Source organism: Dipodomys merriami, unplaced genomic scaffold (assembly GCF_024711535.1).
Source record: "Dipodomys merriami isolate MVZ:Mamm:240054 unplaced genomic scaffold, mDipMer1.0.p SCAF_38, whole genome shotgun sequence".
Lineage (NCBI taxonomy): Eukaryota > Metazoa > Chordata > Mammalia > Rodentia > Heteromyidae > Dipodomys > Dipodomys merriami.
In genome coordinates this window covers 8,255,471-8,268,255 of record NW_027205381.1, presented here as the reverse complement: position 1 = coordinate 8,268,255, position 12,785 = coordinate 8,255,471, and the positions used below count along the sequence as shown (strand labels likewise).

The 12,785-nt window shown below is 43.2% G+C and overlaps 1 protein-coding gene across 5 annotated transcripts in view; it reads right to left on the bottom strand.

Moving 5' to 3' along the window:
• Iws1 (interacts with SUPT6H, CTD assembly factor 1) overlaps positions 1 to 11,204 on the bottom strand; it is a 51,795-nt gene extending 40,591 nt beyond the window's left edge. For 2 of the 5 annotated variants that reach the window (XR_011365387.1, XR_011365388.1), the window contains exons 1-2: positions 10,932 to 11,204; positions 8,502 to 8,617 (exon numbers count right to left, since the gene is read on the bottom strand). Coding sequence is in view for 3 of the 5 variants with exons in the window: in XM_069989498.1 (XP_069845599.1) it covers positions 8,502 to 8,617; positions 10,932 to 10,965 (150 nt within the window). In the remaining 2 variants the exon portion in view is untranslated. The remainder of the gene's footprint in view (positions 1 to 8,501; positions 8,618 to 10,931) is intronic. The other 3 variants (XM_069989498.1, XM_069989499.1, XM_069989497.1) reach the window with 2 other exon arrangements.
• Between the last annotated feature and the right edge of the window lie 1,581 nt (positions 11,205 to 12,785).

Below are 12,785 nucleotides of genomic sequence, written 5' to 3'. Positions count from 1 at the left end.
TCACATAACTCTTATAAGCATATTCATGTTTGACTAAGTTTATTTTAGCTGAAAATAGGAATTATTTCTGCCTACATCCAGAAGAAAGAACCATGTTCTCAAAATCCAAATACGATGAATGACAGAAAAAGTAAAAACCAAGGCAGCTCAGAGAGCTAAGTCTGTCAGAAATATGACTTTAACTCTAACTGTGCTTAAATTTTAGTGTCAAGAACCTCAACTTTAGGGCGGGAAAGTGGCTCAGTGCTTGCCTTGCATGCATGAGGCCCTGGGTTTGATTCCTCAGCACCACATAAGCAGAAAAAGCCTGAAGTGGCGCTGTGGCTCAAGTGCTAGAGCATAGCCTTGAGCTGAAGAGCTGAGGGACACTGCCACCCAGGCCCAGAGTTCAGGCCCCATGACTGGCAAAAAAAAGAACCTCAACTTTAAATTCCTGAAAGAAATGATCTATTTGATGTATTTGTTACAGGCAGAGCATAGTCAACAGGGAACCATTCCCAAAAGAAGAATGCTACAAACTGTCAGTCATCCCCAAACACCTCTTCTATCTTCTAGCCCTGGATCTCAGGACACATGCAAAACAAGCAACTATTATGAGGGAATTACATATGATAATGATTGTTTAATGAATTTCCATCAATATTAAGGAGCTTCTGAAAAACCTGTATATTCTTTTATTATGTGTAGCATGTTGAGGGATGGAAATAAAAAGTAACAAAAGTCATATTCAAGCCAGGTGAGAGGAAGAGATGAAATGAGGCTTGTGGTTTGTGAACAGCCTAGACAAAGGAATTTCATGAGACTCCATCCTAACCAATGACTATGTACAGAGGTGTGAGCCTATCCCCAGCAATCCCCACAATCTAGACTGCCAAGAGAAAAAAGTGAGACTCTACACTTTGATAATGAAGGCAAAAAAGGTGGGAGGTGTGGCTTAAGTGGAAGAATACCTTGTCTAGCAAGCTCAAGACCCTGAGTTCAAGTCCTAGAATCACAAAAAAGAAAAAACAAGTGTTAGTCAATAGAATAAAAAATTTAGATGTAACACCACAGAATTTAGATCTATTAGTGACTACTAATGGCTCACACTGGCATTCTAGCTACTCAGGAGGCTGAAATATGAGGACTGCAGTTCAAAGCCAGCAAGAAAGTTTGTAAGATTCGAGCACCAAACAAGGGAATGGGAGGGGATTTTAAAACTCTTTTGCAGGGCTGGGAAGGTGGCTCAGTGGTAGAGTGCTTGCCTTGCATGCATGAAGCCCTGTGTTAGATTCCTCAGCACCACATAAGCAAAAAGAAAAAAGTTGGAAGTGGCGCTGTGGCTCAAGTGGTAGAGCAATGGCCTTGAGCTGAAGAGCTGAGGGACAGCACTCAGGCCCAGAGCTCAGGCCCCACGACCGGACCCCCTCCCCCCCAAAAAAAATACTCTTGGCCAGTTATGGGGCTTGAACTCAGGGCCTAGGCACTGTCCCTGAGCCTTTTTGTGCTCAAGGCTAGTGCTCTACCACTTGAGCCACAACACCAATTCCAGTTTTCTGGGTGTTAACTGGATATAAGAGTCTCATGAACTTTCCTGCCTGGGCTGGCTTTGAACCAAGATCCTCAGATCTCAACCTCCTGGGTTGTTAGGATTACAGGCATGAGCCACCACACCATACTAAAACTTTATTCTTTACTACAGCATGCACATAAAAAAATGAAACTACATACTATAGTGTCCCTTGTGTCAGAAGCTGGTTTGATCTTAGGGAGTCAAAAACAAGAAGAAAAAAGCTTTAAGACAAAGCTTAAGTTTGGATAATGACAAAGGCAAATGACACATTTCTGCCCTTTCAATAAGATCAACCCTATGAGTCTTACCACCAGTCCCCACCCAAACTTCAGTGTACATAAGACTCACTTGGGGAGCTTTGGTAAAAACCATATACACTTTTGTGCTGTTTATCTGCAGGTATTAACTAGGTAGGCCCAGGGAAAGGTGCCTCTATTGCATTGCTAAGCATGAAGCCAGTGCTGCCAAAGTGTTCACACAACTTAATGTCGCTATACTCTGAAGATCAGAGACCATTTTAAAAACATACATTTTACCAGAGGCATTAAAAAAAGATAAATTCAAAGAAATAAAAAAGAAACCCATAAGCAATGCTTAACAGAAAATGACAGCACAAGGAATGTGCAGATGGAATCAAGCACTAGTAACAAACAGGGTGAACAAGCACAGCTACGGCAAAGAAAGTCTACTGTTTTGATGTGTTCAATGCAATAATGTGTTCCTTATACTAACATGAACTCTTGGTGGAAAGACTGAAACAAAAGCAGACCTTCATCCTTACTGAACTCAAAGTTGATGATGAGCTAAAGGGGTTGGGGGCTGGTGCCAACTTCAACAGCAGATGTATAACTGGGCCCGATGCATCTGGCCTATAGTCAGAAAATGAAAAAGCTAGGTTCTATTTCAAACGACTTTCTGAACAGTGTTACGTGCTATCTGCCTGTGGAACCTGCAGAACACTCTACTTTTCTTAGTAGGTGAAATCTATAGATTTTTTAAATTTAAAAACATTCCTTTTAATAATATTTTCCACAAAGGAGAAACCAGCTGACTTAAAACCACAGTTAATTTTATGCTAAAAAAATATTAAAGTAAGCTGAGAGCTGATGGCTCACACCTGTAATCCTAGCTACTCAGGAGGCTGAGATCTGAGGATGGCAGTTCAAAGCCAGCCCAGGCAGAAAAGTCCATGAGACTCATCTCCAATTAACCACCAGAAAACCAGAAGTGGCGCTGTGGCTCAAGTGGTAGAGCACTAGCCTTGAACTGAAGAGCTGAGGGACAGTGCCTAGGGCCAGAGTTTAAGCCCCATGACCAACCAAAAAATTAAAAAAAAACAAATAAAAAATAAATAAATAAAAACAAAAAATAACAAAAAGTAAAAAAGTAAAATAACAAAAATTAGAACTGACAAGTAGTTAAAACTGGCACATTCAAGGGCCACCCATTCCAAGAGGTACTCAAATGGCTCTACTCCAGCAGAGTGAGTTCTCAAAGTGCTCTACAGTAGATAAACACTCTTGGAAAACCCCCAACTGAGCAAAACAGATGTAACATTAAAAATTAAGCACTAGGGCTGGAGGCATAGCACTGGCCCAGCAGGCACAAGGATCTCACCTGAGTTCAAATCCAATATTGCATCCCTTTCTCCCCCACCCCCGCCCCCACAATCACTTAAATATATAATCAAGTCTAATACCAGCAATACATCTGACAAAGGCCTAATATCCAGTATACAAAGAACTCAAGAAATTAACCTCTTCCAAAGATAATAAACCAATCTCTAAATGGACAAATGAGCTAAGGAGAGACTTCTCAGAAGAAGAGGTGATAATGGCAAAGAAGCACATGAGGAAATGCTCATCATCCCTGGCCATAAAGGAAATGAAAATCAAAACAACTTGGAGATTCCATCTCACCTTATTGAGACTGGCCAACATTATAAATTTGAGCAACAATATATGTTGGTGGGAATGTAGGGGAAAAGGATTCCTACTGCACTGTTGGTGGGAATGTAAACTAGTACCACCCCTCTAGACAACAGTCTGGAGGATTCTCAAAAAACTAAACCTAGATCTCCCCTACGACCCAGCCATATCACTCTTGTATAGCTACCCAGAACATCATAAGCCAGGACACCATAAAGACCCCTGCACATCCATGTCCACTGCTGCACTACTCAAAACAGCCAAGCTATGAAAACAGCCCAGATGCCCTACAATAGATTAATGGATCAAAAAAAAGAAATGTGGTAGCCATACACAATGGAATTTTTTTTCTTTGGGGGGGGGGGGGGCGGTCATGGGGCCTGAACTCTGGGCTTGGGCACTGTCCCTCAGCACTTCAGCTCAAGGCTAATGCTCTACCACTTGAGCCACAGAGCCACTTCCAGCTTTTTTCTTTTTGCTTATGTGGTGCTGAGGAATCGAACCTAGGGCCTCATGCATGCAAGGCAAGCGCTCTACTGCTGAGCCACCTTCCCCAGTCCCTACACAATGGAATTTTAAACAGCCATTAGATTATTATGTCATTTGCAGGGAAATGGATAGACCTAAAACAAATCATGGCAAGGGAAGTAAGCTAAGCTCAGAAAGACAAAGGGTGCATGTTTTCTCTCATCTGCAGTACTAGATCTAAAATACACTAGGACATGATTAATTAAATTATACAGGACTCTAGACATTCACACACAGGGAGGCCAAAAGAGAATACTTTTAAGAGAGGAACCGAAAGGCACAATACCTATGTGCATCTCATCATATAAAATAATATTTATTGAAATATTTATTTAATGAACTCCAGGAAATGAAAACAAGTTTTTTCTTCGTTGCTGTTTTTGCTTTCTTCTCTTTTTGTCTTGTTTGTTTGTTTATCTGTCTTTGGGAGGGTAAGGAGGGCAGAGAAATGAAAGGACAAAGGGTGAACAAATACAGCAGTGGTACTCAGTAGACACTATGTTGAAAAAGAATTATACAACTTGTGGGGGGATGGGAGGGAAAAACTGGGAGAGAGTAAGGGAAGGGAGACAGTGTTCAACAAGATTGTACTCATTACCTCACTTATGTATCTGTAACCCTTCTGAGCAAACCTTTATAAAAACAATTTTAAAAAAAGAAAAAGAAAACCAAGGTAAAGACAACACTCAAAGACTTTTTTTTCTTTTGGTGCCAGTAGTAGGGCTTGAACTCAAGAGTGTGGGCACTGTCCCTGAGCTGTTTTGTTCAAGGTTAGTGCTCTAGCACTTGAGCCATAGGTTCACTTCTGAATTTTTGGTGGTTAATTGGAAATAAAGAGTCTCACAGTTCATACCTGGGTTGGCTTCATACCATGATCCTCAGATCTCAGCCTCCTGAGTAGCTAGGATTATAGGCATGAGCCACCAGTACCCAACTAGGACATTACTTGTAATTTTCATTTCAGAACTGGCAGAAGGGCTTAAGTGGCAGAGCATCAAACCCCAGTAACTCAATAAATAAACAAATAAATTTTATATGGCAAGTATTTTTTTAAATAACTGTAACTATTTTTTGTAACTATCTGTGACTTAGCTTCCTTAAAGTAGTTATCTGTCCTAGTGTACTACAGAAAAAAAGATAAATGTTATATCACCCAAAGATCATCATCATGTACATTTTGTTACAAGGAATATCCTTTCTGTCTCTTTATGTAAAATTATTTTAAATAATTAAATTAAAATCTAGAGTTGCAATTTTTTTTAATGGTGAGGACTAAACCTAGGGCCGTAAGTATACCAAACACATTAAGCAAGCACTTTTCAACTAAACATCACCCATGATCCCTGAAGTTATACTTTAATAACTTGTATTTGTCAAGTAACACAATGTGTTATCACTAAATATTTCAAAACTACACTGTCATTATTTTTATTATTTTTTTTTTTTTTGTCGGTCATGGGGCTTGAACTCTGGGCCTAGGCGCTGTCCCTGCACTCTTCAACTCAAGGCGAGTAATCTACCGCTTGAGCCACAGCGCCACTTCCAGTTTTCTAGTCGTTACTGGAGATAAGAGCCTCACAGGGGGGCTGGGAAGGTGGCTCAGTGGTAGAGCGCTTGCCTTGCATGCCTGAGGCCCTGGGTTCAATTCCTCAGCACCACCTAAACAAAAAGAAAAAAGCCAGAAGTGGCGCGTGGCTCAAGTGGTAGAGCGCTAGCCTTGAGCTGAAGAGCTGAGGGACAGTGCCCAGGCCCAGAGTTCAGGCCCCACGACTGGACACCAAAAAAAAAAAAAAAAAAAAAAGTCTCACAGACTTTCCTGCCCAGGCTGGCTTTGAACCATGATCCTCAGATCTTAGTCTCCTGAGTAGCTAGGATTACAGGCATGAGCCACTAGCACCCGGCTTTACACTGTTATTCTTATGTTTATGTTATAGCCACTCATCTTCTGTATTGCTTAATGTTTACTATTTCTTTGCTTCCCACAACTCATTTGTCTTTTTCAGGTTTCTGAATCCAAGGTTTGATCTAGCTCTTCACTTAAGGGAAAATTCACAAACATAAGGGACCATATGTGGTTGTCAGTGATGGAGGAGGATGGGGTATAGGCATTTATTTTATTGAATGTATGGGGAGCCAAAATGTCAAATATCCTATTATGTACAGGCAGGCATGTACCCAAGTGCCCACAGCTGGCCTGGCAAGATCTCTTGATCAATAGGAAAGCATTAGAAGACTACTTACTCTATGTACAGGGTGGCCCATGGACAGGACTTGGAGATCTAATTCATCCACACATAGAAAAGAGTCAAGGAAAAGAACCTAAAGGACCCAATGGACATCATGGTAAAACATACTGAGTCCCTCTGGTTTTAAATGGAGGAATATGGAAAGGCTTAGTCAACTAGAAAAGATAAAAATTAAGCCCAATCAGGGTTTGTGAAGAAACTATGACATCAGAAGTTCTGTTGACCTGCTCCCCTCTGAAACCAATGAGAAATTATTTAAAAACCAATCATTTAAGACCTCCTGGAAATGAGCCCAAGTGTAAAGAGCAAATGGAACATCTGTGAAAATTCAGTAAGTAGCTAATCTCTGGTATCTGAACCAACATCACCCTCTCCTTCAAACCTCACTGTATTACAACAACCAAAATCTCTTCCTTCCCCTTCTCCCAGTGAGAAGGCTTTCTTCCCAAGGAGATGAGGACATCCTGGCTCAGATGCCAGCTAGAAAAACAATGGTCCATGGTGAGCACACTTCAGAGACAGGACTCTCCATCATCTTCCTAGAAGGTTTTGAACATGAAAGGTGGCTCTACCTTAAGTGCAGCCCACTGACAAAACTAGAATTCTCATCACATACACCCCATCTTTTAAGAACCTGCCAGGAGAGTGGCTGCTGCCTTTTTCCTGCCTCCAACTGAGAACTCCACTTCTACAATTGGGGTACCATTCAGGGAGATGCTTACCATTATTCTACCAGCAACTCCAAAGCCCTGGAGAAAATGAAGGCCATAAACCAAATAGCTCCAAATCTCTTCCCAAAGAAACTGACTTCATTTGCAACCAGATTTGGAGAAACTGTAGTAGAAGGTACTTTGGAAGAGAATCAAGACACAATCTAAACTATAGGCCAGCTAGTATACAGGACCAAATGAGGGAATAAAACAGTTAAGAGAAATCTGAGGTTAGAATGTTATCAGAGGAGCCAGAATTTGGTGGGATTAGGTTGCAGAGCAATTCTTGCCCAAGCACAGTGTTGAAAACAAAACCACAATCAAAGCTGGGCGCAGGTGGCTCATGCCTGTAATCCTAGCTACTCAGGAGGCTGAGATCTGAGGATCGTGGTTCAAAGCCAGCCCGAGCAGGAAAGTTTGTGAGACTCTTATCTCCAATAAACCGCTAGAAAACCGGAAGTGGTGCTGTGGCTCAAGCGGTAGAGCACTTGCCTTGAGCTGAAGAGCACAAGGACAGCGCCCAAGCCCAGAGTTCAAGCCCCACGACAAAAAAAAAAAAAATTATTAACAAAACCACAATCAAGGGGCCACAAGAATTTACTAGCCAGGTATGGCCAGAAAGGGGGAAAAATAGTGACCTGATATCTAAATATCAACAATTAGGGAGTCTGTGAACAAGCACTCAACCAACCACATACTGCAGATCAAAAAATATTTGAAAAAATCAATGTGACATGTTGCTGATATGTACTATAAAGTTAGTTATCTATCCTTATGCAAAATAATACTACAACCATCTACAAAGCATTCTCATTGTATTAGCTACTATTAAGAATCTAGAGGGAGGCCGGGCGCTGGTGGCTCACGCCTGTAATCCTAGCTACTCAGTAGGCTGAGATCTGAGGATCTCGGTTCAAAGCTAGCCCGGGCAGGAGAGACCGTGAGACTCCTATCTCCAATAAACCACCAGAAAACCGGAAGTGGCGCTGTAGCTCAAGTGGTAGAGCGCTCGCCTTGAGCTGAAGAGCTGAGGGTCAGCACCCAGGCCCAGAGTTCAAGCCCCGAGACCGACAAAAAAAAAAAAAAAAATCTAGAGAGATCCAAGTATACAGGTTGAACGAAGATTATATCCAAACACTATGACATTTTAGGGGGAAGGGAGGGAGGGTAAGGACCTAACCTAAGACTCCGAGTATGCTAAATACACACTCTATCCTACTGACCTGTACCTAGACATCCCTATGTCACTTAAAGTAAGGATTTCCAGAAAGACTGACTTGTTTTTCTGAATATGTATTTTCAGTTTAAAACTGTCCAATATTTGAAATTCAATCCAGTAAAACTTACTTCTTTGATTTCATCAGTAACCAGAACAACCCTGTTTGTTTTTTAAAAAAGTTTTATACTAATTTATATTCATTTACTCCGAGGAATAAAAGCCTAAACCCTATGTGGCAGGGTGTCTACCACTCCTAAATAAAAGGCTTCCCAGAAATACAAAGAAAAAGCATCCCCAAAGAAGTTGTTTAGCTGATACCTCTGAATGCCGCTCTACACTTCCAGTGTCTGATCCGGAGGGCTGCTCATTTACATCGTCCTCACCATCTGATCCTGAATCTCGCTCATCCTGCACTGGAGTAGCACCACCATCATCTGCTTAAAAAGAAAGCACAAAGCCACTTATGCTGTAGGATGACATCTACAGCTAACCTGGACATAGTATATCAAGGAATTTAAGAGTTGAAGTTACTACCATCAAAGAAGCAAAATCGAACAGTCATTAACATGTAATGTGACAGATGTAGCAGCAAACCAGCTCTTTAAAAGAATGTGAAGCTTAAGAAACAGCACTGAATGCTGGGCATTGGTGACTCATGCCTGTAATCCTAGCTACTCAGTAGACTGAGATCTGAGGAATTTGGTTCAAAGCCAGCCCCAGCAAAAAAGTCAGTGAGACCCTTATCTCCAACTAATCACCAGAAAACTGGAAGTGGACCTGTGGCTCAAAGTGGTAGGGCACTAGCCTCGAGCAAAAGAGCTCAAGGACAACACCCAGGCCTTGAGTTCAAGCTTCATGACCAACAAAAGAGAAAGGAAGAAAGGAAGGAAGAAGGAAGGATGAAAGAAAGAAAGAAAGAAAGAAAGAAAGAAAGAAAGAAAGAAAGAAAGAAAGAAAGAAAGAAAGAGAGAAAGAAAGAAAGAAAGAAAGAGAGAAAGAGAGAAAGAGAGAAAGAGAGAAAGAGAGAAAGAGAGAAAGAGAGAAAGAAAGAGAGAAAGAGAGAAAGAAAGAAAAAGAAAGAGCGAGATCATGGAATACCAACTCAATTTCTAAATACTAGGCATTGAAGCTATTTCAACTTCATACTGTCTCTCCACACCACTAATCATCTCCTAATCTACATAATTTACAAGGTACTTTGTTTACTGTGGCTCTTCAATTCACTTCTGAATCGCTGGACTCAGAACCCTGGATCCCAGAAGCCTGGTGTATTATTTACAAATATGTCTATTTATGAATGAAGAATACAAGGAACTCTGGTCCAGAAATAGTAAAAAAAACTCTTTAAAGAATATACTAATGGGCTGGGAATGTGGCTTAGTGGTAGAGTGCTTGCCTAGCAAGCATGAAGCCCTGGATTTGATTCCTCAGTAGCACATAAACGGAAAAAGCCAGAAGTGGTGCTGTGGCTCAAGTGGTGAGTGCTAGCCTTGAGCATAGAGAAGCTCAGGGAAAGTACTCAGGCCCTGAGTTCAAGCCTTAGGATTGGCAAAAAAGAAAAAGAAAAAAAGGAATATACTGTATTACAATATGCATGGTAAATACGAATTGCTACCTAACTTTAACCTATACTCTTCTGAGACGATTATAATGTTGTTTAAGGACATAGGAAGAGGTTTAAAAATGAATTTTAAAAAATGAGGCAGCCAACTACAGAAACCCCAAGACGTTATATAAAAATGGAATCAGTGTTATACTAATAAGCCTCTTAACAAAAGGACTTAAATTTATATAATCACAATAAAAATAATAACAGTTTTGGTGTTTAACAGTTATGTTGCAACAGTGGGACCATGGGAGAAGAGCACACCTAGGGCTTTTGTTAAAACACTGCCCCACATAATAAGAAATCATTACAGATGCCTAAAAATGAGGCAACAACAGATAGCATAAATTAGGCAAAGACAGAGAAGACCAAAGGAGGAAGGATTGTCTCGGAACTGCTTCCTTTCTTATTTCCATCTTTATTACTTCTTTTAATACAATCTATGCACTATAAGTACTTTTAAAACAAAGGAACTGATTACTAAACGGCTTTAAAGTACAACAGCAGTGCGTATTCACAAAAGCATCTGCAGTCGTTATTTGCTGTCTTAAAGACACAAACTAAACTCAGATCGCCAAAGAGCGTCACCTTTAAACAATGTAGGCGAGATGTTACGCTAAGGGAAAAGCAATGCACCCTGTTGGATCTCCGGTGCCTAACACGGGGAGGCCCAGGGTGCGTACATGAATAAGCAAGAAAAAAGAAAAAAGAAAAAGCCCGGGCGAGGAGAAAAGGGAAGGTCGCCAGAGGAAGCCCTGAGGAGCGGGGGACGCAGCCTTCACCCACGTCCGTCCCGCACGTCCCTCCCAGGCAGCCCGCGCAGCAGGCGGGGGAGCCCAAACGGAGCGAACTATCCACGAGGGACCGCGGCTCGCACCGAGCACTGGCATCGGATTCTCGGGCACTCTCGAGTCCCGGAAAAAAAAATCCCCGAGCGGGAAACACTGCTCCTGCACTCGGCGCGCAAGCTGCTGCCCGGGGTGGGCAGAGCCCGCGGCTGACCGCCTCGCTCCCCGGGCCCGCGCGGCCCCGCACTCCCGCGGCCAGACCCGAGGCGGGAGCGGTCACCAGCGAGAAGACCGAGGCGGGACCGGCGCGGGCCTTCCCCGGCTGGCCGCAGGGGCGCCCGTGCCCGGACCCACCTGACTGGTCGCCGCGGTAGTACTCGGAGTCCATGGCGGGCGGGCTCTCGCGGGCTGTCCGCGCCCCGCGCCGCCTCGGCGCGTCCTGCCCGACTGTGCGACCCGCCTCACGGCCGCCCGGCTCCAACAACGCCCGCCTGGCCGGAGAGCTCCGACAGGGCCCAGCTCGGGAGAGCAGCCGCGACCAAGGCGAAGCCGGGCGAGGAAGGCCGTACCTGGGGGCAGGGCAGGGTATGGACCCGGGCTCTGCCTCCCAGAAGCACCTCTGGGCCAAAATGGCGTCTGCCCGTGACCCTTAAAGGTATGCAGTGCGCAGGCGCCGTCACCGCCAACCAACCAATGAGAAGGCGGAACAGAAAAGACGCAAAAGAAAGGAGACGACTGGGAAAGTTTGAGCGGAAGGCTGGGCTCTGCTAAGTGAGTTCTTCAGGAGACGCCGGGGCTTTCCTCCACGAAAATTCAGTTACTTGCTTGCTCCTTCTATGGGGGAGCATCTCACTTCCCGAATAGTGAAAAACCGCTAAAATTACATTTTTTATCGTTTGTATAAATAACTAGCGTTTCCATCTTGCAGCGAGGCGCTTGGTTCTGGCCCTGCCTCCCGGAAGAGAGCGGCGCATTTCTCTCTGGGACTTGTAGTTCAAAGGCCACAGATTCGGAAGGGTTGCCCACTCGAGTGATCAAAAGACTGGCTCCCGCCTATAATCAATCCTAGCTACTCCGGAAGCTGAGATCTGATGATTGCCGCCAGCACCGGAAGTAAAGTTCGGAGACACAGGGAGAGAGGGGAGAGGAGAGGAGAGAGGCTCGCTGCTGTAGAGCTAACCTTCAGCAAAAATGCCCAGGCCCTGAATTTGATCCCGTGACGACAGGGGGAAAAAAAAAATCAAAAGTGCTTCACACTTGCTCTTCACACTTGCTCCAAGCCCCGAGTGTGAGGAGCCATTTCCCCAAGAATTTGCTTCTCCAGGATACGTGGCTCTTAAAAAAGAAAAAAAAAAAAGTAATAATTCTTAGTTTGCAGATCACACTCGTTGTTTAGAGCCAGGAGGCAAGGTCAGCTGGAGAAAGCTGCTCTTGCTCCTTCTTTTCCCCTTTTCTTGTGCTAACACTGCAGTTTATGAAGAAGTGCAAGATTTAAAACAAAGACGATTAGTGCTTCTATTTCTAAATGAACTGTTTCTAAATTCCTGGCCGCCTTTCACCAGGCCTTATTTTCCCTATCCACCTGACTTGGGTATTCCTTCCCAAGTATAGTGGAAATACATTCAGAATCCAGGTTTTGCTCCTTCAGCTTTGAGAAAGACATCTTAAACTATCATAAGAATTAGAAGACTAGCTGGATGCTAGTGACGTCTGTAATTCTAGCAACTCGGTATGCTATAAGATCTGAGGATTGTGGGTCAATGCTAGACTGGAGAATCCATGGGAATCTCATCTCATCTCCAATTCTCCAATTAAGCATTGAAAAAAAATAAAAATAAAATCTGGATTTGGAGCTGTGGATCAAGTGATAGAGAGCTAGCCTTGAGCAAAAATGTTCAGGGACAGGACTCTGGTCAAGTCCCAGGAACAACAAGTGTGCATGCACACACACACACACACACAAAAAAAATTAGAACACTAACGGGACCTGAAACCAAATGCACAAAATTAAAATATTTGTTTGTCTCCATGTGATAGAAGAGACCTAAGAGAATCTAGGTTCTCTTCTAAATATTGGATGAGATAATACCCGAGTCAATAAGGACATCCAGGAAGATGATCAGTGGAGGAGAATGAAATGCAGATCCTGCCTCAAGTTTCATCAGAAACATCAGACCAACAGATAGTAAAGTGACTTGGTTATCTCCA